This window comes from Beta vulgaris, chromosome 6, assembly GCF_026745355.1.
Source record: "Beta vulgaris subsp. vulgaris cultivar EL10 chromosome 6, EL10.2, whole genome shotgun sequence".
Lineage (NCBI taxonomy): Eukaryota > Viridiplantae > Streptophyta > Magnoliopsida > Caryophyllales > Amaranthaceae > Beta > Beta vulgaris.
The window spans coordinates 5,259,966-5,284,702 of record NC_079207.1 but is presented as its reverse complement, the minus strand read 5'-3'; the positions used below and the strand labels follow the sequence as shown (position 1 = coordinate 5,284,702).

General features: G+C 34.8%; 3 protein-coding genes across 3 annotated transcripts; 2 read left to right on the top strand and 1 right to left on the bottom strand.

The window, feature by feature from the left end:
* Positions 1-3,678: 3,678 nt before the first annotated feature.
* On the top strand, positions 3,679-4,188 carry LOC125498907 (uncharacterized). Its single transcript, XM_048647232.1, has one exon. It carries the CDS (start codon positions 3,679-3,681, stop codon positions 4,186-4,188), a length of 510 nt encoding a protein of 169 aa, XP_048503189.1.
* Positions 4,189-4,501: 313 nt separating this feature from the next.
* Positions 4,502-16,627, bottom strand: LOC104895169 (L-ascorbate peroxidase 5, peroxisomal). The gene is made up of 9 exons (XM_019250091.3): positions 16,394-16,627; positions 15,312-15,436; positions 15,102-15,151; positions 11,485-11,550; positions 11,043-11,088; positions 9,793-9,875; positions 9,502-9,581; positions 5,250-5,352; positions 4,502-4,912 (listed from the first exon to the last, which is right to left on the bottom strand). Exons 1-9 carry the CDS (start codon positions 16,510-16,512, stop codon positions 4,694-4,696), a joined length of 891 nt encoding a protein of 296 aa, XP_019105636.3. The 5' UTR covers positions 16,513-16,627; the 3' UTR covers positions 4,502-4,693.
* Positions 16,628-21,889: 5,262 nt separating this feature from the next.
* Positions 21,890-23,261, top strand: LOC104895160 (mannose/glucose-specific lectin). The gene is made up of 4 exons (XM_010681592.4): positions 21,890-22,048; positions 22,194-22,394; positions 22,656-22,916; positions 23,027-23,261. Exons 1-4 carry the CDS (start codon positions 22,028-22,030, stop codon positions 23,042-23,044), a joined length of 501 nt encoding a protein of 166 aa, XP_010679894.2. The 5' UTR covers positions 21,890-22,027; the 3' UTR covers positions 23,045-23,261.
* Positions 23,262-24,737: the final 1,476 nt, after the last annotated feature.

Sequence of the window (24,737 nt, the reverse complement as noted above, 5' to 3'; positions counted from 1 at the left end):
GACCCTTGGAAAGTCCGAAAACATGTATTTTGGGACATTTTTGGACTTCTCTGAGCTTGGCCACATTTTCTCCCGAAAGGTTCCTAGGAAAGCCGAAATAATTTTTCACGTTGCGCGGCCGCGCGGGTGCATGGTACCATTAGTGTTGCCTCTAAAAGCCTCTAAACACCTCATTTGTTCTTTTCTCGTGAAACCTAAAACTGCCTCGAAATGAACGTAAAGGCATCCACATATTGCCATATTCGTTCCAAGCCATATGTTTCCTTTCCAATGACCTCCCATGCCCCTAGGATTCATCCCGTGGAGTTCAGAGCTTGGTCCCCGGGAAAGTCTGAAAGCGCGTATTGTATATAACCTTCAATTTTGGTTGTTTTTGGAGCATTTTTTTTTATTTCTTTGGGCCTGGTCATATATTCTCTTGAAACATTCCTAGGAAAGCCGAAGAGACTTGTAACGTTGCACGGGTGCTTGGCACCATTAGTGTTGCCTCGAAAAGCCTTTAAACACCCAATTTGTTCTTTTCTCGTGAAACCTAAAATTACTCCAAATGAACGTAAAGGCATCCACATAATTGTTCCAAGCCACATGACTCCTTTCCAATGACCTCCCATGTCCCTAGGAGGAATCCTTTGGCGTGCGGAATTCGGACCTCGGGAAAGTCCGAAAGCGTGTATTATAACCTTCAATTTTGGCTGTTTTTGAGACATTTTTGGACTTCTCCGCGCCTAGTCATATTTTATCCTGAAACATTCCTAGGAAAGCCGAAGTGACTTGTTAAGATGTGCGGGTGCTTGGCACCATTAGTGTTGCCTAGAAAATTCGTTAAACACCCGATTTGTTCATTTCTTGTGAAACTTAAAACTGTCTCTATATAAAAGTAAAAGTATCCACATATCCGTTCCAAGCCATATGACCCCTTTCTAATAACCTTCCATGTCCCTAGGAGGCATCCCATAACGTTCGGAGCTCGGACCCTGGGATAGTCTGAAAGCATGTATTATAACCTTCAATATTTGCTGTTTTTGGAACATACATTTTTGGACTTCTCTGGGATTGGTCATATTTTCTCTCGAAATATTCATAGGAGTACTGACGTGACTTGTAACATTGTGCGGGTATTTCACACCATTAGTGTTACCTCGAAATGCCTTTGAACTCCCAATTTGTTCATTTCTCGTGAAATCTAAAACTGCTTCGAAATGAACGTAAAGGCATCCACATATTCGTTTCAAGCCACATGCCTCCTTTCCAATGATCTTCCATTCCCCTAGGAGTCGTCATGTGGCTTTCAGAGGCCGGTCCCAGTGAAAGTCCGATAGCGTGTATTATAACCTTCAATATTGGTTGTTTTTGGAACTTTTTGAGCTTCTCTGGGCATGGTCATATTTTCTCCCGAAATATTCCTAGGAGTGCCAACGTGACTTGTAACGTTGCACGAGTATTTTGTAGCATTTGCATTGCCTCGAAAAGCTATTGACACCTCATTTGTTCAAATCTAGTGAAATAGAAAATTGCCTTAAAATGAACGTAAATGCATCCATATATTCGTTCCAAGCCACATGATTCATCTTTAGTGAAATCCCATGTCTCTAGAAGGCACCCCATGCCGTTCGGATATTTGGCCACGGGAAAGTACGAAAGCGTGTATTATATAACCTTCAATTTTGGTTTTCTTGGGGACATTTTTGGACTTCTTCGGGTCTGATCATATTTTCTCTCAAAACATTCTTAGGAAAGCCGATGTGACTTGTAACATTGCGCGAGTGCTTCGCACATTTGTGTTGCCTCGAAAAAGCCTCTGAACACCTCATTTGTTCATTTCTCGTGAAATAAAAAATTTAGGATTAATTAAATAGCTATTGTTGCATAGAAATCTGTTGTAGTTTTGTTTATTACCGAAAAAAGATGTATATAGTGGGGGCATAGAGTATAGAGTTAGCTAAGAGATTTTTAGTTGGGAAAATATCATTTTGTTACTAAAGATCATTGAGGTATGAAACTCGCTGATCTTTCAAAGAAATTTTGTCCTCTTGAGTTTCGAAAGTGGGAAACATGATCTTCATGAAGTTTCCATGATAAATAGATTTTTAGATTTTTTTTAATATTTATTGATTAACATATCCTTACTTCCACTTCTGTAGTTCTGTAAGTGAGGTTTTTTCTTTTCATAATGCAAAGCGATGGCCTCCGGGTTTAATTTTACCAAGAGAGTTGATTCTTTGGTGGCTTCTTATTGTATTATGTCTTTTCCTAGATGGTAATTTAAATTTTTATTGTGGACACTTAAAGCATGATTAAAAGTTGGTTGTGATGGTAATTGTGTCATGTTATAATAGCAAGCGCGCGGTCACGTCCTCACGGGTTCAAATCTTGTTGCAAGCTAAATTTACTTTTGTTAGTCAACACGACTTATGTACATTAGACAATTCTAGTGGAGTTACAAAGGTGACACGTGACGTAGATTGATTGTCACACACGTCTTTGAATGTATTTGTATAGATGGTAAGTAATATATCAATAATAGCCATTGTATTCGTATCTAGCCAAAAATGAGAAGCAACTTGCTTTGAAAATTAAAATTGAGAAATCCATTAGTGTTCATTTCGCTTTGTATTCGGAGCTCATAGCCTAATTAATAGTATATATTGGATAGTTTGATGGCTTGATGCAATAAGTTTTAGTTGAGAAAAAATAAGGTATATATTATCTTATCATACATAGTATTGCTCTCTTGCTCTTGCTCTTTCTCATAAATCATAATAATCCTAATCGTTCTATCCAGGGATGAAACTAGAAATTAAAAATTAACGGGATCAAGAATATTTTTAACTAATTTATATATAAAAAATTATCTTTATCATTCTCAATTTACTACTCAAATAAGAGTATTTATGCTACTTTCGTATTTTTTTAGTTGCACATTTGCTTTTGTGGCACTATTAATCAACCAACTTTGTTAAACTATCTTGCATCATTATATAAGAAAAAAACATAGTCAAGTGGGGTCTTGTTAAATTCATCTCAATGCGAGGATTCCAAATATCAAATTTTTATAATTTTCACTTACACCCAATAAGAAATATTAATGTTCAGAAAAGCGTCTTAACTAACGTGAAAAAACAAATGATGCTACGAGAAAGATACAGAAATGGTATTATATAATGGCCAATTTAATAAAATATATATCAAAAACTCACAAAGGCCACTATAAAAATATATGTACCATAAAGTTGGGCCGCGGGAGGCCGGAGCCAATCCCCTACCAGCCTCCTTGTAGCTTCACCCCTGGAAACTAGTTCTACCCCATAGATAATGATGCTCAATGATCAAAATCAAACATAGCTGCACTAACGTGTAGCCCTAAGTCTGAAGGTGGCCTTGGATTCAGGAGAATCAAGGAATAGAATATAGCTGCACTTGCAAAATATGTTTGGGCTGTTGCTTCAAAGCAAGACAACTTGTGGATAAAGTGGGTGCATGCTGTGTATGTCAAGGATGAGAGTTGGTGGAGCTATGTTCCACCCAAGAACTGCTCTTGGTACTGGAAACAGATCTGTAAAGTTAAAGAAATAATGAAGGCTCATTACACAGAAGATGAAATGAAGAATAATACACTTCAAGGTAAAAGAAGTGTATAATAAGATCATTGGGGAAAGGGAGAAGGTGTATTGGGATAAAATGATCTGGAATAGGCTGGCAGTGCCTAAGCACAGGGTGATTAGCTGGTTAGCCATCCAGGGCAGGGTAAAGACAGCAGATGGATTAAGTCAAATGGACATTACAAGTGATACTCAATGCAAGTTGTGCTGTGTCCACACAGAGAGCAATCAACACCTGTTCTTTCAATGTGTATATGCTCAGAGAACACTGAAGTATGTTCTTGACTGGCTGGGATTTAAAAGCAGGCTGGATCAGTTGGAAAGAAGTTTGATGAGGTTGCATAGCAGAAGGGGGAAGTCCAAGTTTCAAAAGCAAATTTATGCTGCAGTAATCACAGCTGGTGTCTACCATGTTTGGTGGGCAAGAAATGAGGTTCATTGGAACATGGTTGTGTGGAGACCAGAGAAGTTATACAGAAGAATTAGAGAATGTGTAGTTATGCGTGTGTCTAGTGTAATGCCTAGGAAGATATCTAGCAAGGATATAGAATGGTGGGAAGGTGTAAAGCAAAAAGTATATAATGTATAGCTTATAGTTGAATTTGTGTAGTTTGCCTTGGTGGTGGAGTCCAACCTAGTTGGTTTGCTCCCCTTGGTAAGCTATTTGGTTGTATTGTGTTTTTTGGTGATTAATACTACTACTACTTAGCAAAAAAAAAAAATCAAACATAAAATCCATTCTAGATAATAAATAAATAAGAGAAACAAAATAATCAACAATTGAGCAAATATTAATTTATAATTCTCAGATAATAAAGATATATAGTACGAGTACTACTAGAGTATTGCATTAATTATTGCATTCATGCAATGAGATCGCTGATTATATAAGCAACCGCGCATCGAGCCAAGTAGAAATGCCCCATTTCCACCAGCCAGTTATTATTGTTATTACATATTCCACACATAACGTAAAACATTATATCTTGGGGTAATTATATTTAACCCCAAGAAATTGTAATATGAGCACATCATAGCACACATAAAAACTGTTATAGTTTACAATCACATATATATAGATATAGTGACTCATTTTAGTAATAGTTAGCTGGACAGCCATTTCCAACAGCATAGGGTCGAGCATACCCAAACTGCGCAGGACAGCAGCCATCTTCAACTGCATAGGACTGCGCACAACCAACCGACTCGTCGCAGCTGTCATCTTCATATAAGTCCGATTCTTGATGATTGAACCCTAGCTCTGATAGCTTCTTGTGTGATTCTGCGTAATCTCTGAAAAATGCTCTTTGATCCTGTCATAATTTTTAAACACATATTCTTATGTTTGCTAGTATATATACACGCAACATTTGCTTTAAATTAATCTTCTGGAATTAACTATAGAGCAAAAGTTGATTTTAATCAGAAACAGAAATAGCAAAGGCAGAAATTTATAGGCAAAATATAGTATCTCTTTGTTAAAAAACCTATTGGATACTTTATAATTTTCAAGGCATTTTTTGTCATTAATATATTTAGTACCATAAAATCAAAATTATAAAACAAATAAAATGATTTTGATAAGATCTCACGTAGTAAAGTCTTTTTTATATATTTATTTTAAACATAACATGGTGAAATTTGACATACCCTAGCGTAAAGTTCAACAAAGCGACGGAAGACGGAATCATTTAAGAGAGCCTTATCTGTGGGTAGTTTCACCAATCCTGGAGTATCACCCCTTAGCAGCTCCCTGATCACCAAAGATGAAATTAAAAAGACCAATTTAGTAATTATATGAATATATTGAGATTATGACATTCATTAAGATGTTTCGATAATATAATACACAACCTAACGATCCTTACTAGCGTATTTAAGTACCGTACGTGACCTTACCGGTCAAAAGGAAAAAGAAATACTCCATTGCTTACTGCTTAGGCCGATTCTTCTGATAGATGTGTAATGTGTAATGTGTTGAAGAACTTTTGCGAATTCTTTACTAGCTGAATATAAACGGCAATAAGAAAATCTAATTCATAGGTAACTGAATTTTTTTTGTCGAAAGAATTCATAGGTAGCTTTGCAGATACATTAATAATTGTCGTTTTCATACTTAGGTACTTTTTTCATCAAAAATATGGATACTCCCATAATAGCAAAATCACATGTAAATTCATTACAATTAACGCATTGTATCCTACCTATTAGGGTGCATTCTGTTCATCTAAAAAATTATGTTTACAATTTAATAAGTTTCAGTAAGTTAAGATTTTTTCAAATTAGTTCTAATAAGTTCCAATAAATTTAAACATCTTATGAAATAATTTCAATAAGTCATAATATGTTAAGATAAGTTTAGTTAAGTTCTAATAAATTCAAATAAGTTTGATAAAAATAAGATGAAGAAGACACATATATAACATATTATGGAAGGTATTAAGCCAAGCATATTTTGTAAGGCATTTTTTTTTTCTATAAAATAATTGTGTAACTAATTAAATCACTAATGTTAGTCTTCTAATCTAACATTTGCAGTAGTAGTAAATTAGTAATACATATATACACGCACGATTATACACTATAAATGAAAATAGCTAGATCACATCTTAGGTGTAACTGTTACATCTAGGTGTGTGTACATGTCCAAGACCGGACAGAAATCGGTTGGACCGGTGGATCAGAATCTGGGAATTCTGTGGACTTTTTTCCATGATGGACCTGTTGGACCGAAATTTGTTTTTTTTTGTAAAAAAAAACTTTTTTATTTAGATTGAACATATTTATATATTAGATAAATAAAATTTAATAATATTAACAACAATGATCTTCAAGGTAATAAATAGTAGATTTCTTTAGCTTCCTGAAATTTGTTGTTTCTGAATTTCGGCCTATCAGTTTATGTAATGTATTGTACAAAATAGCTTCTAAAGCTCTTGTTCTAAGGCTCAATCAATTCCTCCCTGCACTTGTAACTGAGAACCAAAGTGCTTTTGTCCCTGGAAGAATGATTTCGGATAACTCTCTCATTGCACTGGAGATTTTTCATACTATGAAGAAGAGGAATAATAGCAGGAAAGGTTTGATTGCGATGAAACTTGACATGAGTAAAGCCTACGAAGAGTGGAGTGGGGTTTTCTCAGAAAGCTTTTGTTGACAATGGGTTTTGATGGAAGATGGGTTAATTTGGTGATGAGCTGTGTCTCAACTGTATCATATTCCTTTGTTATTAATGGACGAGTATGTGGTTCGTGACTCCCTCCAGAGGATTGCGCCAGGGTGATCCTTTATCTCCGTTCCTTTTATCTTGGTTGCTGATGCTTTTTCTCAGATGATTCAACAAAAGGTGCTACGAAAGAAATTCATGGTGCGAGAGCAAGCCGAATGGTCCAGAAATCTCTCACCTTCTTTTTGCAGATGACAGTCTTCTCTTTACAGGGCTACCCGACAGGAATGCTTGACAATAGTTGATATTCTCAACAAATATGAAGCGGCATCCGGGCAGAAAATTAATTATGAAAAGTCGGAAGTATCCTTTAGTAAGGGTAAGCTGCGAAAAAAAGAAGAATTGATTAATCTTCTCCATATGAGGCATGTTGACAGACACCAGAAGTATCTTGGTATTCCGTCTTCTGTGGGAGATCTAAGAAAGTGCTTTTCGGGAACTTTAGATAGAATGTGGAAGAAATTGAGGGGTTGGAAAGAAAAGTTGTTGTCCGAGCTGGGAAAGAGGTTCTTATCAAGGCTGTTATCCAAGCTTGCCTACATATCTGATGGGAGTCCTACAAGCTTCCTGTTGCTGTTATACAAGAAATTCACTCTGCTATGGCTCGATTTTGGTGGGGAGGGCGAGGGGATGAACGGAAAATGCATTGGCTAAGTTGGGAGAAAATGTGCAAACCCAAATGTATGGGGGTTTGGGATTCAAGGACCTTGCGATTTTCAATGATGCTTTGTTGGGAAACAAGTTGGCTTTATTACATTACAAGAAGTCACTTTTGAGTGGTAATGAGTGCCAAGTATTATCCTCATGGTGATTTTGTCAAGCAAGGTTAGGATATTCTTCTAGCTATTCTGGCGGAGTATTTGGGGTGCGAAGAGCTTGGTAATGGAGGGTCTGATTTGGAGGGTGGGAGATGGCATGAAAATTAACATATGAGCGACCATGGGTGGGGACGAAGAAGGTAGATTTATCAAGAGTGCTCGAGTGGAGGGACTAGAAGTGGTGGGGGATTTAATGGATGTTGAAAGAAGGGAGTGGAATACAGAACTTATTGACAGATATTTCAATGAACGTGACCAACATTGTATTATGGCGATCCCTCTAAGCGCTAGATGTTTACAAGACGAATTAACTTGGCGTACTCTAAGGATGGCACTTATTCGGTGAAAACGCTTACATGTTGGGTAAAGGTGGGAACCTGGATGATTTTCATAGAGTGTGGAACATTTTGTGGAGCTTAAATGTGTCGCCTAAGGTTCGTCATTTCATGTGGCGCGCTTGCACAAGCTCATCCCGTAAGGGTGTGCTTAAGCGACGTCACTCGTCGAAGAAGCTATTTGCCCCTGTTGTGCCAGAGAGGATGAGATGCAATCACATCTATTTTATAGCTGCTCGATGTCGCTGAAGTTGTGGGAAGAGCTGGGTTGTTATGTTATTATGCAAGGGGTGGAAGATGAAGCCATGTGTGATACGCTCGTTAGATGGAGTGAGATGGATGCAAATATGGTTCAAAAGGGTTGTTATATCCTTTGGAATGTTTGGGGTGAAAGAAACAAGAAAGTGTTTGAGAATACTAACCACCCCGCCACTGTTGTGTGCCAGAGAATCATGAGACAAGTTGATGAATTTAATTGTTATGCTGTGAGGATTTATGGTGGAATGCGATCCATCACGGCTCCGAGCCCATCCCAATGGTATGCCCCCTCTGCTGGAGTTATTAAATTGAACACGGATGCCAGCTTGGCCGATGAAGGTTGGGTGGGACTTGGTGTGGTAGCCCGCGATTCGGAAGGTAAGGTGTGTTTGCTGCAACTAGACGTGTGCGTGCCTTCTGGCCTCCCGAGGTAGCTGAATGTAAGGCTATTTATATGGCAACCCGCTTGGCTAAAGCTCATGGGTATGGTGATGTGATTTTCGAGTCCGACTCTCTAGTAGCTACCAAAAGATTAACAAAAGCAGCAATTTTCTTCTCAGATTTGGATGCAATACATGGGGACATTCTTTCTATGTGTAATGCCTTTTCTTCTGTTTCTTTTTCTCATGTTAGAAGGGATGAGAATTCTGTTGCCCATAACCTCGCTAGAGTAGTGCCGTTTGGTGTTGAGCAATGTTGGGAGCGTCATTGTCCTAGTGTTGTAACACCTTATGTACTTATGGACACCTTGTCCCTTTGATTAATGCACTTCTCTTTCCCCTCAAAAAAAAAAAAAAGCTTCCTAACTTTTATTTTTTTTAACTCTAAATTTTTTTTTAACTAAAAAACAGAAATTCCGGTCCGTCGGTCCGGATCGGACTAGAATTTTCTAGGCTTGGACCTGACCGGAAACCTGAAATCATGGATTTTGGTGGATCGAGGATCGGATCGGACCGGAATCTTCGATCCGGTTCGGTCCAAAATACCGTTCCGACCCTGGTCTTTGCACAACCCTAGCTACACCATAATTTATGGTGTGACAGCTCACAAACTATCGCTTATTTGTAAAAAAAATCAAATGACATGAAATAAATGACATAATTACATGAGATTTATGTAATTATTTGTATAGTCCATGTCATTATTGTTGGAGACTATGTCATTACGCATGTTACACATTAAGTTATTGTATAATATATCACACCCATGACGCAGCCTAGCTAATTAGATACTACATAGGAAATGTTGATTTGCATAGATCTTACACAAAGTAGGAGTTATCAAACTTGAGAGGATTTTGGGTGAAATTGCCATCAAAGCCTGATCTGTCCTTATGTGCTCCACCCTTCAAATTCCAAAACCAATCAAAATATTAAAAATAAAGACTTTTTTTTCTCTTAGAAACATACTAGCTTCTAAGTTGTAACGTTTCTAATTTAATGTATTAATCTCTTTTAATACGATTTAGATAACTCAGAGTTACATGGACACTGAAAGGAAAGCACATGAGTCACCTAAAAAAAAGAGTGAAAGCAGAGTTAACCAGAATTCCTCACCAGTGCATGGGCCCCTGAAAGTACCACGATATCTTTGTCATTGAGGCCCATTCGGTAGAATGTTGTTCTCAGATGATCCACTCCTAAAACTCATCATTAAATAGAAGTTATATTTCGCAACATGTAAGATATGACTAGCAAAATGGAGTAGCTAAATTAATTTGTTAAGGCCCTCTTCCTCTCCTATTCTTCTTTATGTTTTTTTTGGTATAGTTAAAACTTAAAAAGTGTCGTTTTTATGAACTCGCTTAATGCTATTTTTCGGAGTTAACGTACCACAATAATGATACTACGCGTCTAAGTATGTCATTTTTTCATGCTGCTTTACAACTAAGTAAGCCCTTCTAAACATGTCATATGTGTTGTAAGGATTTTTTTGGTAAGAATTGCCTTTGTTTTTACAAGTTATTGAAATTACTATTTTTTTTAATAATTTTAACTACCTGTGTTATTTCTAAAGTGAGATTATTGCTACCTTAAAACGATATCCGTCCAATTTTCATCCATTGGGGTCGACTTTATGTTTGCCCCTTAATTTTTCCATCCTTTCCCACATTTTTTTGCTCTTTATAAGCTATATAACAACGAAATTGTCTTCAACCCCCCAAATTCACCAATTTTTTTCTTAATTGCCTTGGGATTTATCAATTAAAGTGGTGTATAGCTCTTGCAATCAATTGATTAGGGGATTTCGCTTACTTGATTACTGTCACTACCACAAATTGAAGGTATGTTCTCTGAAAATGCAAATTAGGGTTCATATATTTGGGGAAATTGGGAAATCTTGGGCAAATTAGGGTTTATTAATAGCTTTATTGGGTTCAGCAATTAAGTATTTTACAATTGTAAAGTGTGTTGATGTGGTGATGAAGATGGCAATGACAAGTTAGATAGAGAGAGAAAATGAAATGGGAATAAGAAGATGGAGGTGGGTGAGAGGAATCAATATTAATAAAGACGAAGTTTAAGAGTGAAGAATGAGGATCGGAATGAGTCAGTTTCGAGCTGTTGGGATGAATTCAAAAATAGGAAAACATAAAGTGGATCCTACTAGATGGAAAATTAGACGTTTTTCGTTATAAGGTAGCAACAATCTCACTTTCGAAATAACAAAGTTAGTTATTAAAAAAATTTAACAAAGGTAGTATATTCAATAACTTGTAAAAACAAAGCTAGTTTTTTTAAAAAAAAATCTTATGCGTAAGTCCGATAATTTTTTTTCTTAAAAAAAAGAACGAATTAGTTTGTACCTCCTCTAGGGTTCGGAATTCCGTCTGCATCGGGTGAATCGATATCCTATTTCAAAGATGATATTGATAACCATCAGGTATAATATTAATATGCCCAAAAAAGAACAGCTAAAATATTACACAACTATAAATTATACCTGATACACTTGTACATTACAAGATATTTTTTGTGTTAATATGCAAGTATCCTAGACTCCTAGAAATCCTACAACAGTTACGCGATGTGATATCGTATTATTTCTCCCTTTTTTCCTTTTTGTTATCTACCTTTACTGATATCATTAACAATAACCATTGTATTTCTCTATAAGCTACAAGAAAAAAATAGGTGATCTTTCGCAATAAGGTACGAGAATAATAATTAGGTGATCATTCTATTGACACTGTATGTGATGATGCTCATATTCATATAATAAGCCAAAGAAAAGTTGGTAATACTTACAGCTCGACCTGGAACAAATTCAATAGCAGGACCTCCAGTTACCTCAACTGCAACAATTCCCGCAAGCTACAAGAAACAATGAATAGATATTTATTTTTATACAAGGTAACTTTTCTTTTAATTTAAGACTAGCCTTATATATACGTATGCATGTCATGCGTGTAAAAACGAAGGATGAGTGATAACTATTTTACAGTTTGATAGATCAATTTTCTCCCTTTTTTATTTTTAAATTAAACTATTAGAGTAATTGGTGTTTTAGTTTTTTTTTAATTAAGAGTATATTAGAAAAAAAATGATGGACGCTAATTATCGTTAAAGTCCTCAAAAATTTCTTATATAATAATATAATAATATAATAAAGATGAGAGAAAGAGAATCATAAGAACAATTGGACCTCCGAAAATATATTATCTTAATCAGATGTATCAAAAGTTACAACTAGCTACAAACTGCATGTGGCTTAAAGTTCGTTGTCACTTTTTATAAAATAGTACTCACTTCGTCCCAAAATATAGTTCCCATCTCCCTATTTTCACGGTAATTTATGCAAGTACTCCCTGTGTTTCAAATTATAAGTCATTTTAGCTAAAAGTTTTTGTTTCAAAATATAAGGCATTTTCCATTACCAATGTAAAATTAAATGCAACTTTATACTATCAAGATAATATTATAGGTTATTTTCTATTATCAATATAATATTTAATGTCAATTCTTATTACCTATGCAAATCTAAATAAAACTAACTAAATTCTTAATATGCGTAAAAGTGGTTTACATGCCTTATAATTTGAAACGGAGGGAGTAGAATCTAAGAGAGATAGTAAAAAAATTTTGTTTATTTAAATAAATGTTGTATGGGAAAAAATGATTTTAGGAGAGAGAATGGAGAATAATTTGTGAAGAGCATTAATTGTAACATTTTGGTTGAATAAACAAAGGAAAAAACAAAATTCCAGAAGCAAATGGGACACGATTTTTCTAGACAAATTACGGAAAAATGTGGAACTAAATATGGAAATAGGAACTATATTTCGTGACACCCAAAATTAAAATGAGAACTATATTTTGGAAAAGGGGAGTAATGACTTATGGTTGGGTTTTCCAATGTGTTCCCAGTACTATCATGATGGAAATAGGATATAAGTAAGTAATAACACATGTACTAAGAAGAGAGTGATGGTAATAATTTGACTTTTACATATTATATATATACTAAATTTCTTCATATTTATTTCCTAATATATAGAAGTATGACATAAATGTTATCATCGAATTAGTTGCTGGATTAGGATTTTGCTAATTATCTAATATAAACTAATATCTATACTAATATATTAAAAGGTGTTCTTAACTAAGGAATGGCTCCACGTGTCGTTCTCCCTCCTTCAGGTTGTTTTACTACATGTGATCCATATAAAAAAATATATAGTAAATGTGTTATACAAGATTATATATCATGACATCAACTTTATATACTAAAATCTTAACCACTAAGCCACATGATATTTAGTGATATTATTTTAGAGTAAAATATTGATAATGAAAACCATAAGTTCCCGAGACATAACCCGAACCTACAAAATAATTATTATTTATAAAGTGTGTGTTAATTAATTTTAATTATAAGGACCAATGGCAATCTAATTTTTGACAATCCCCGTAAAAAACTGTAAATTTTAACGAAAGGAATATATATCGTCCAAATACGAAGTCTATATGTTCATGTATATTGAAGGAAACCTATTAAATGTTCCAAGTGTTACACTCAATTCTTTGTACATATATTAGGAAAAAAATTGTCTAGCATATGAGGATATATCATATCATATAATCTATACTAATATATTAAAAGGCGTGCGTAAATCAAGAACGGTGCCACGTGGCGCTCTCCCTAGGGAGTTTTAGTTCATGTAATCCATGTACAATGAAAAAAATTAGAAATTGCATAGTATAGGTTTTGATCCCTGACCTAAGTTCATGTACTAAAGTTTTAACCACTAGACCAAGTTGTATTTAGTGATATCATATCAAAGTACAATATTAATAAATGAAAATTTTCTTACCCGAGGCATAGCCCGGGCCTAATAACTAGTTTCATATAAAACCATAAATATCCAGACCAAACTAAATGTTATGTTAGTCGTTTCATATTTTGTTCATTAACACTTAGCTTATTCACAATCTTTAAAACGTAAATATCTCTAAGTACGTAATTGTAGAAATTATAAAATATTGATATTGTTAATTTATATATTAATAAGAATAATCTAATAAGATCCCACATATTAATATATGGCTCCTTTTTGTTTTTTAGTTTGTCAGTTTTGACTATGCACATCTGTTAATGTACTTTTTTCACCTTAAATATTTTTGATTACATATTAGTAAAAATTATGACGATTGATAATTAATAAAATACTCATTGAGAAGATCAAATATAGCCCCAAATGTCTCTATTTTTGTTATATACTTAGAAAAATCTTGAAGATTCTCTCTAATTGTGAATAATATTAAGATTCTAAGTAAGCAAACTGAAAAATACGGAAAGAGTATTACATATTAGTAATAGAAATGGCCAAAGTTCATGAACTTTTGACTTTAAACTTTAGAATAGAAATGGATACACTACTAAAAGATGGAGGGACTACATCTTATCATCATCATAATTACAAACAATATTTTTATTATTTTTACTAAAAGACGAGATAATTAAATCAGATCAAATCAAACCAAATACTCTTTCTGTATTTTTTTTAATCTTTCCTACTTTGATTTTGCTCGTTTGCCAATGCACTTATTCTACATTAAATATCTTTCATTACATATTAGTAAAAAATATAATAATTGAATATTAATAAAGTACTCATTGAGACGAATCAAACAAGACCTTATACATGACTATATTTTTTGTTATATATTGAGAAAAATCTAAAAGATTCTCTCTAATTGTGAATAGTGTCAAGATTCTAAGTGAGAAAGATAAAAAAATACGGAGAGAGTATATTCAAACTAGAGCACGCTTGAGAATTAAGATTAAATCATATATTCAGTTGATCAAAGTGAATAGAGCCTTAATTAGAAAACTTTTATTGCTTTTTTCATATGTAAACTAAATTGTATTAATTGGTATGAATATTTCTTTTGTATTAATCGTAAATTTTATTTATTAAAAATGGGTAAGATAAATTCATTTGCACCCTTCCTTAAGGTCCTAATACATCCTATCTTAAATCCTTCACATCCTTAGTAAGTTTTGATTGCATAACCTAGGTCATGGAACTATGAAAGATGAAGTAGCTCCCTGAAGAGCTATTCATCAACCTTTTACCTCCTCCATTTTTTTTCTATTACAACAATTGAACTTTTACACTATTCATCCACCACCATGTTAGTATCTAATTATGATTTTTACGGAAGTAAAAATATAATCATATGAATTATTATTAGATTCGTCTCGATATATATACTTTCAAAATGTCAAATTTTTACTAAAAAATAATTAAAGCTTTTAATTAAGAGTTAAAGTTGTGCATGGAGAATCGTGAAAACTCAATTGTTGCAATAGAAAAAGAAAGGAGAGAGTATATTACTAGTGCCCTGATGTTGGAATTTACCTGATAAAGGTCAGCATATGTAATATCAGGGTGTCTGCGCTTTACTGGTTCTGCAAAAATGGCAAAGAGCATGAAATAAAATTAACTCTTGAAAGCTAACCGAATACACTTGCTATATATGATTATTAATTTTGCATGTATAGTTGTTACTAAAAAAAACTCCCGTCAAATAATTTGCATGTAACAAAATAGATAATTAGATGATCTCACCACAAAGTCTAATAGCGTTTTCCATTCCCTTGTTGACGGGACGGTTCAACTCTTGAGTAAACCTAACTGAACCATTTGCACCTCCGCGCTTTGCTCTAGCATCATAGTTTCCTGCATCATGAAATCTACAACACCCACGCCACGCTACTAGATGTTATTTTGATCATTCAATAATTCTTTCCACGCTACTATCATATGATTTCAACTACACTATGGTTAAGTATAAATCTCAACGTGATTACTAAATACTACTTCCTCCGTCCCAAAATATAGTTCCCATTTCATTTTGCACAGTCTCCAAGACGTACCTTTGACCTACGATATCTTCTATTTCTTATGAGTAAAAAATATAAAAAGTTGATATTACGAATTTATACATTGAGACAAATCTAACAAGATCTCTCGCTCATGAATATTTTTTTTGTATACATTAGTAAGAATATTTGGTCAAAGTTTTTAAAATTTGACTCCCAAAATAGAAATGTGAACTATATTTTGGGACGGAAGGAGTACTAGCTAACACTCCAAATAATTAAACACAAGAGAAAGTAAATTTATACTTCATTCGTTATTTGTCAGTGCACAACTTTGACTATTAAAATATATGATAGTCCAATACTAGAAAATTATAAAAAATTATATTTTGAAAATTTATGAAGAAACAAATTCAACATCTTTAAGCTAACATCGTGTTTTATAAATATGTAGAATAACATGATTAAAATACAATATGTGGATAGTATAAAAGTCAAAATTGAACTTCTATCAATAAACTCGTACTTGCATGGTGCAATTCAGGACGGAGTTGAGCAAACAAGATTGCCCATTTACCCATCAACAAACCTCCGATTCCCTCTTCACCATGCGAATTGATCCCTTGCCATAGGACACGAATGCAATTAAGATGATAGGGACAAGAAGTCCTCTCCTTCCCGATTATCTTTTAAGTGGATTGTACAAATGATGCATGACAGTAAAAGAATTGGAAAATTTTATACTATCCGATGGATGATAAGAAGATTTATTTTTAGAGATGAAGTAAAGAAAATTGTTGTGAAAGACAAAGAGGGGAGAAATATTACGATAAGCGGAGGAGAATAGGTGCTGCGTTCTTATTGTTTTGGATGACAGAACGCAGGTCTCTACGAGCAGCCTCAATGACCCTGCAATAGTTTTCGTTTACCACTGGTACTCTCCCCATCTTTGCCTTAGATTAATCACAATTCAAAACACTGGTTTAATTTTTTAGAATTCTGCGTAATTATAATATTTGGCTCACTCCCTTGCTTAACTATATAGGCAATGGGATATTATTTTTTAATAATTACACCATGTGGAATTTATTTGGAGAGTGGTGTTCAAATATGCTACTTTCAAAAAGAGTATTCATCTGATAAGAAAGCAAAGATTCTAAGATAAAGTTAATTTAAATCATTGGTGGTATATATTACCAATTAACCAAATTTTTTTCAACCAATCAAGAAATATTAAAAGTTATCTTCAATTTTCATGAATTTCAAAACCCTCCTTATCTTTTGAGGATTGCGATGAGATACTTGTATTACCATATAGTGCAATGGTTGTACCAAATAATTTCCATTTGATGTTAATGGGAAATCTTTTAGACATATAGCTAACAACACTTACAAACTCACTGAATTCCAAATTCCTGAAGAATCACAATCGAGTATGTAAGTTCTATTGACTATCAATCTAAGAATAATAGCAAACAATAATAGAATATCAAATAATAAAGCAGGAAAGAACACACCAGAAATTTTACGTGGAAACCCAAGAACTGGGAGAAAACCACGAATCTGCACTAGGAATCGATGAATATTCAAGAAAGATTACAAAAGCACTCAAGAACTCTCTCTACAGCTTTTTCTCTCTCAAATATGTGTTTAGAGATGAAGAATAATGAATAAACATAATTAGGGTTTATATTTATACCCTCATTAATACCAAAAACCGGAAAAAATTAGGCTTTGCGGTTCGACACCCCGCGGCCGCGCTCGACAACCCGCGGGCGGACAGAACCCGTCAGTTTTGTCAGTTCTTCGTAAAATCGTCATAACTTTCTCGTTTCTCTCACCGGAATTTGGACTATGACCTATCATTGGAAAGCTCTCGGAACAAGCTATCACCTCCACTTTGAATCACCTAAAATCATTTATAGATTGAAAGATATGTCCATTCAAAGTTGCCTTATGTCCCAAATGACGTTTTTCTTCTACGCAACCTCATCTCCACACCCATACACCTCCATGAGCTTCATATACTACCATATACCCAACAATCTCCCACTTGGAGATAGGTGTAAGTGAAGAAAACTTCATACCTTCATCATCCTCTCATTCATCTTCCTACACACAACTCCCACTGCAAAAGCAATCTCTAGTCGTGTCCAAACCATTCATACTCAAGCATCCATGACACATCTCCTCTACACCAAGGAAACTAACATTGAAGTTTGCACCAACTCCAATTCAAAGACATCAAATCTACACCGACTTTGATTCTTAATCACTAACCTCCAAATCATTGCACCATACTCCATGAACCTACACACCCTCCTACCCCGGAGGTCGGATCACCTTAGAGACAAGTACAACCAAATGAAGATCTCTTCCTCAACAACTAAGGAAAATAACCACTCCCTCTTCAACCAAAGAAGCACATTGAAGTCTCATCAAACTTCAATAAAACCAATTACCACCTAAGCCAAAGAAGCTTCTCATTGTTCTAAAAGCAAACTCACATTGCTCCCACTCGAACAATACACCCTTTGTTCCACTTAGGATTTCCGGCACATCATACTTGTGTGCCGTCTTCACCTTGTTCGCTTACCGGTCAATTTGCCACCGGGATACCGCTTCACCACGGTTCTCATCCCTTGGCCCACTATCGATAGTTTTCCGACCAAACGACACCTTACATGAAGTTCTCATCCCAATCCCGTCCCCTTCACTGTGCTCCCCATGGTGGAAAGTGTTCCAGTCGTTGTCCCACGAGCTATGATCATTGCTCCCTTGATAATTTTCCAAGAACCACCATCAAAACACAACCTTGTAACCCGATGTAGCAAGTTGGGCTACGATATCAAGCTTTTCTTCAACCTTGGGATAAACTTGACATTCTTCAACTCCAACGAGCCACCATGAGTGAGTTTCACACTCACATCACCTTTCCCCATGACTTCCACTGCCTTGCCATCCGCAAGGTAGACCTTTTCAAGTTTTCCGGATTTGAAATTCCAAAAACTCCCTGCATGGTGAGGAATGATAGAAGAACCCGAATCCAAGACCCATGATCCCGAGCACCCAACCAACTCTTCCTGATCATCCATGCTTACCATCAAAGCATCAGAATCGTACTCGAAATCAAGTTAGTTGATGCATCTTCTTCATCATCACTTTCTTGAACCTTCTTCTTCCCTTTCCCATTCTCTTTCCTAGGACAATCTCTCTTTATATGTCCTTCATTACCACACCCCCAGCAAGTAACACTAGCCCTGCCTTTTGACTTACTCCGATCCCCCTTTGACTCCGTTTTCCCTGAAAGTTCCTCCCTTTTCCCCTCCCTCTACCTTCTGCACTGTATGCTCCAGATGATTCTCCACTCTCCTTCCTTCGAATGCTCTCACTCAAAATCAGATCACGGACAACATCATAAACCAATTTCTCTTTACCAGAGGAATTACTAACAGCAGTTACAACAGTTTCCCAAGCAGTAGGTAAAGAGGACAACAAAATTAGGGCTTTCACTTCATCCTCAAAGGCAATATTAACCGAAGATAACTGACTTATTAATGAATTAAATTCATTAATATGTTCAGCAGCAGAACTACCATTATTCATCTCTAAACCAAACAAACGGCGCATCAGATATACCTTATTCATTGGAGGGTTTTCATACATATCTGACAGTGCTTTGATCAATCCAGCCGTTGTTTTGATATCCTTGACATTGAACGCCACAGTCCGAGCCAATGTCAAACGCACCACCGCTAGTGCCTGTCTGTCCAGTACTTTCCACTTAGCCTCCTCCATCTCAGCAGGCTTTTCAGACAAAGGTTGATACAGATTTTTCTGATATAAGATGTCCTCTATTTGCATCTTCCAATATCCAAAATCTGTCCCATCAAACTTTCAATTCTAATCTTTGAATCCTCCATTGTTAATTATTCTAGATCTAGACAATAATCAAACCTAGCTTGATACCACTTGTAAGTTCTATTGACTATCAATCTAAGAATAATAGCAAACAATAATAGAATATCAAATAATAAAGCAGGAAAGAACACACCAGAAATTTTACGTGGAAACCCAAGAACTGGGAGAAAAACCACGAATCTGCACTAGGAATCGATGAATATTCAAGAAAGATTACAAAAGCACTCAAGAACTCTCTCTACAGCTTTTTCTCTCTCAAATATGTGTTTAGAGATGAAGAATAATGAATAAACATAATTAGGGTTTATATTTATACCCTCATTAATACCAAAAACCGGAAAAAATTAGGCTTTGCGGTTCGACACCCGCGGCGCGCTCGACAACCCGCGGGCGGACAGAACCCGTCAGTTTTGTCAGTTCTTCGTAAAATCGTCATAACTTTCTCGTTTCTCACCGGAATTGGACGTATGACCTATCATTGGAAAGCTCTCGGAACAAGCTATCACCTCACTTTGAATCACCTCAAAATCATTTATAGATTGAAAGATATGTCCATTCAAAGTTGGCCTTATGTCCCAAATGACGTTTTTCTTCTACGCAACCTCATCTCCACACCCATACACCTCCATGAGCTTCATATACTACCATATACCCAACAGAGTATCTAATCTAATGTGATCAATAGCTTTAGCTTTAGCCTAATTCTTAACAATCATATCACTCGTTTTAAAATAAAGCGAAAAAACAAAAATATCTCCTCCTTCATTTAACATTTTGCGAAAAAAGCATTTTTTTCCCCAAGGATATGCCATTTACTTCAAATATCAAATTGAATCAAGTAATTAGAAAATTTGATCGAATATCGGAATAAACTTGAATATCAATTATCCTCTTATAGGAGATAGTTGATTTCACCATATATCATATACATATGCAGTATGCTTTAAACGAGTTGTTCTTTAAAATGGTAGAAATCATAAAAACTTCGATTAAATCAAATTTCACGAAACACATCAGACTTTAATAGGGAAAAAAAGTTTATGTTCCAATGTCATCATAGAAGCATCAGTTCCATCTGATCTCTTCTTGTAAATAGCTTGCATCACCTTCAGCATCGCACTCATGAAGAAGTCATTTTAGAAACAAATCGACTCGCGTGCTCGATGTGAAACAGTGAAGCAGCAACTTCCGCCACTTCAACTAGCTAGCATATAATGCGTCACTAGATCCATGGATACCTGATAACATCTTTTGACGCGCGCTGCAAATATTCGGAGATGGTGGATGTTATTTTCAACTTTCTCAAATCAGAAATAAGCATACAAGCATATCATTCTCTATACAGAATTCTGCGTGCTTTCAACGCATTGGAATAACTGTAACATCAATTACTATCGTAGTTATTCTGATGGAGATATATATTACAGCATCACTAGCTGAAATTCACCATTGTTCGCCTCGATTTAGTTGTCACAACTGTTGATTATTACTCCCTCGTTCTATATAAGATACCGTTGTTTTTCATTTTTCACGGGAATATAGAAAATGAAAAAGGTCAATTGACCAAATTGGTAAACAAAAAACTAACTCTCAACGATAATTTGGTAAAAAAAGTTGTTCCGGCAACAAGTACTTGGTAAATAAAATGAACTTAGGTGACAAGTTGGTAAATAAAACGAATTGAGGCAACATTTATGCCACTTTTTCTATGATTTTCCAATTTGATCAACATTCAACGTATTATGTTCCTTTTATTTTGATTTTTCATGTTTTTATCTAATTAACTCAACTGGATTGAAATAAAATCATGTAAAATGCACAAGTTGACCAAATCAGAGAAAAAATTGGTCTAAATGTCGTTGTAGCTTATTTTGTTTACAAACTTGTCACTAGAGAAGTTTTTTTTTTATCAAACTTTCATTGATGGTTATTTTTTTACCAATTTCTTCAATTGGCCAAGTGAAAAATGATATCTTTAGAAAACTAATTATATTAAGTAATTGTAGTAGAAAACTAATTGTCATTTTAATATAAAAAAATCTACGGCTAAAAATAATTAAAATCACATTAAACTTACAAAATTATTATGTGTATAGCAGTAATTTAACTCTATTTCATTAATTTTCTTTTCTAATATAACCAACAATAATACCTATATAAATTAGATACTACTACATTCTAAAATCATATGGCAATAGGAGGAGTATTCTACTTGCGTTATAAACTAAAAACAATTTAATCCAACTTTCAATGTGGGGAAACTTCCCAGACTTGTACCTAACTGTAAATGTATCTTTCTTTTTGTTAGCATGCATTAGAAGTAAGAATTAGTTACATCAACGAATAAGTATGTGGCAAGCACGATGGACCAACAGAATATGTTCATCACGATCCAACAGCGTAAAATCATCATGCATGCAGCTTAAGTCCTTTAACCTCTGCGTGTATAAATAGAGATTATCCTCAACTACAGCACACCACAGCACACTTCCTATCAAACTTACTACATAACAAGTTTCATCAACTTCCAAAGCTAAGAAAATGGCTCAAGCAATCGCCAAGGTGCGAAGTTGCTAATTAGTTTGCTAGTCTTTCTCATTTTCTATGCATTGTTCATAATCTATTTACCCATTCCCAATTAGTCATTAATTAATATTTAAATGTTTGTCCATATTATAATATGTATCTTTACTTTATATTGTGGCAGAACCAAATTGTTGCCAAGTATGGACCTTATGGTTCACAATTGCCAGAAAACTACTGCATGGTACTCCAAGAATGTGAGCAGATCAAAGAAGTTATCATAAGGCATGGATACATTGTTGACGCCCTTGGGTTCGTCATATCTAAGCCATGTGGGCGTACTGAAACCAAAATGTTTGGTGGCAAAAGCGGAAACGAGTCCAGGGTTAGTACACAATCATAATATTGAAGACAATTTTGATCTCGCAATTACATGAAATTTAGTAGACGAAGTTTTGAAAATATAAAACAGGGAAAAGATGAGAAAATAATTTTTTTCATCGGTATATACTCATAATAGACTCATTAGGATCACATTACCATATCATCAATCTTATAATTGTAAGACAAAATTGTATCTAGCTTCTTGTGTTTCCAAGAATATTACTAATTTCCCCTTTTTCTTACTTTCCATGCACTTATATAGATCGTGCTCAAGTGTGGTGAATTCATCACACAAATTTCTGGAACATACGGAAACTACAAGTATCAGAAAAATGAATGCCTTATTGGTACACTCAAGATACACACCAACTTATGCCCATCAGGATATGGACCATATGGACAAGGAAACGGTATTGAGTGTCCACGCAGTTTCTCTTCTCCACTCCCAACTAAGGGCCCTATTGTTGGATTTTTTGGAAGGCACAACAACTACCTCGAGTCCACTGGAATATTCGTCAAAGAGGTAAAACCTAATTATTATTCTTTTGGATGTGCAAGATTTGGTTCCCTATAGCGAATATTGCTGATTTTCACTAAACTAATGCTTTTATTTGTCTTTCTTATGAAATTCAGGATTGCCCATGCGCTTAATTATGTTGTTGAAGTCTTTGGTTACGAGTATTGATGAATAAATAAGGTGCTTCAACGATGACCTATGTCCGTTTCAAGAAGCTGCTATCTTATGTATAATATAAGTGATCTCTTTCAAGTGTGGTTTGTAATCCGTAACTTAAGAGAGCACTATATTGTTGTCTTTATTTGTCATGTATATCTACTACATGATATATAAGCTCGTTTTTACAAAATATATCTTGGCCTCTTATATCCTTTTCGTTTCTTTTTACGCTTTAATAAATTATATCAAGCCAAGGGAGCGAGCAAAGCTAGCTCTAGTTTCTTTTGGCAACAAGGAATGGATTATTAGTTTCAATAGAGCACCATGAACTATTAACAATGTGAAATATCTGTTAATTTTTAGATTATATGAAAATCTGCCTGGATAACCCAGTAAGGAGGAGGAGAGTTTAGACCACTTACAAGCTAGGAGGTTCCATCCTAAAACCAATTGGTGATAATAGGAGTAACTCCTAATCTGATAAAGTGGTTTATTCTCTCCTCTTTCTCCGATGTGGGACACTCATAAGTGGACTTTTGATAGGTTGTCGTACACCCGTCAAAAATAATTCCTGCAAAACCTTCTAACAATGTAGTAGGGTAAGTAGGGTCGAATCCACAGAGAGATGGTCGTTTTATCTAGCTTATAAGGTATAGAGAAACTAAACAAAATCACAGATAAATGAATTAAAGTTCTAAACTAATCAAACTACGAAAATCAAACTAAAAAGGATCTAGGGTAATGATTCACCATGTTTATAACTATAATCTATCATAATATCATCAATAGTTCAATCAATCAGATATCTAGAGCACAGGTTAATCCTTGGTCAGGCATTAACGCTCTCAAATCAATTTATGCTAGTACGGTCGCTCAATATAATCAGATTTGCTAATTGTAGGTAAGCCTCTAAAGAGTACTATCTCTCGATCTATGACTCGATATTAGCAATATTTAATCAAACAATTGATCAGATTGCAAAATTAATAAGAAAAACACTAATCAATTAGAAAAATCAATAACTAATCAAACCATGAATAAATATCAATCAAATCATAACATATAAACATGAATTCCCAAACCCTAGAAATAAAAACTACTCTATCATGAAATAAATAATGAAACCTAAATCTACAAAGAAAAACATAAACAAAGAAATCAAGGAAAGAAACTAAAAGAAATCATGAATTAATGAAGAATAAAAATTAGGGTTTACAACTAAAACTACAGAGAAAGAGAGAGAAAACTAAACTAAACCCTAAAACTAAAAATAACGTGAAAGGGGAGGAGGAGAGAGAAAAAGAATGAAAACCTATCTAAATAATATCTTTTAACCTAATATGACTAGGAAAGTAATTTACAAGATAAGAAAAGTCTTAAATAATCATTAATAGGCGGATTAGTGATCCGCGCGTACGCGTGGCAGATTCCAGCAGAAACTGTGCAATCTTCCGAAAGGCATAACTCCTTGACTAGAAGTCTTCTCGGGCGTGACACCTATCGTTGGAAAGCTCTGCAAGTCTAGTTTCCAAATCTGGTGGAATTACTCGATTCTAAGGATCACATCAAAAGTTATGATCAGAAGAGTAGACGTGACTCTTTTTCACATTTATTCTAATGATTTTCCGCTTCGTTTTTGCTCAAACTCGTACTATGACATATCCATAC

What these genes read in the sequence shown, in the direction of transcription:
- LOC125498907 (XM_048647232.1), top strand. Translation starts at nt 3,679, where the DNA reads ATGATCTGGAATAGGCTGGCAGTGCCTAAGCACAGGGTGATTAGCTGG.
- LOC104895169 (XM_019250091.3), bottom strand. Translation starts at nt 16,512, where the DNA reads ATGGGGAGAGTACCAGTGGTAAACGAAAACTATTGCAGGGTCATTGAG. An exon ending in CATATGCTGACCTTTATCAG is followed by an intron (nt 11,551 to 15,101) that starts GTAAATTCCAAC and finishes TGTTTCTTGTAG; the next exon opens with CTTGCGGGAATTGTTGCAGT. An exon ending in TTTCAGGGGCCCATGCACTG is followed by an intron (nt 9,582 to 9,792) that starts GTGAGGAATTCT and finishes TGGAATTTGAAG; the next exon opens with GGTGGAGCACATAAGGACAG.
- LOC104895160 (XM_010681592.4), top strand. Translation starts at nt 22,028, where the DNA reads ATGGCTCAAGCAATCGCCAAG. An exon ending in TGGCTCAAGCAATCGCCAAG is followed by an intron (nt 22,049 to 22,193) that starts GTGCGAAGTTGC and finishes ATATTGTGGCAG; the next exon opens with AACCAAATTGTTGCCAAGTA. An exon ending in AAAGCGGAAACGAGTCCAGG is followed by an intron (nt 22,395 to 22,655) that starts GTTAGTACACAA and finishes GCACTTATATAG; the next exon opens with ATCGTGCTCAAGTGTGGTGA.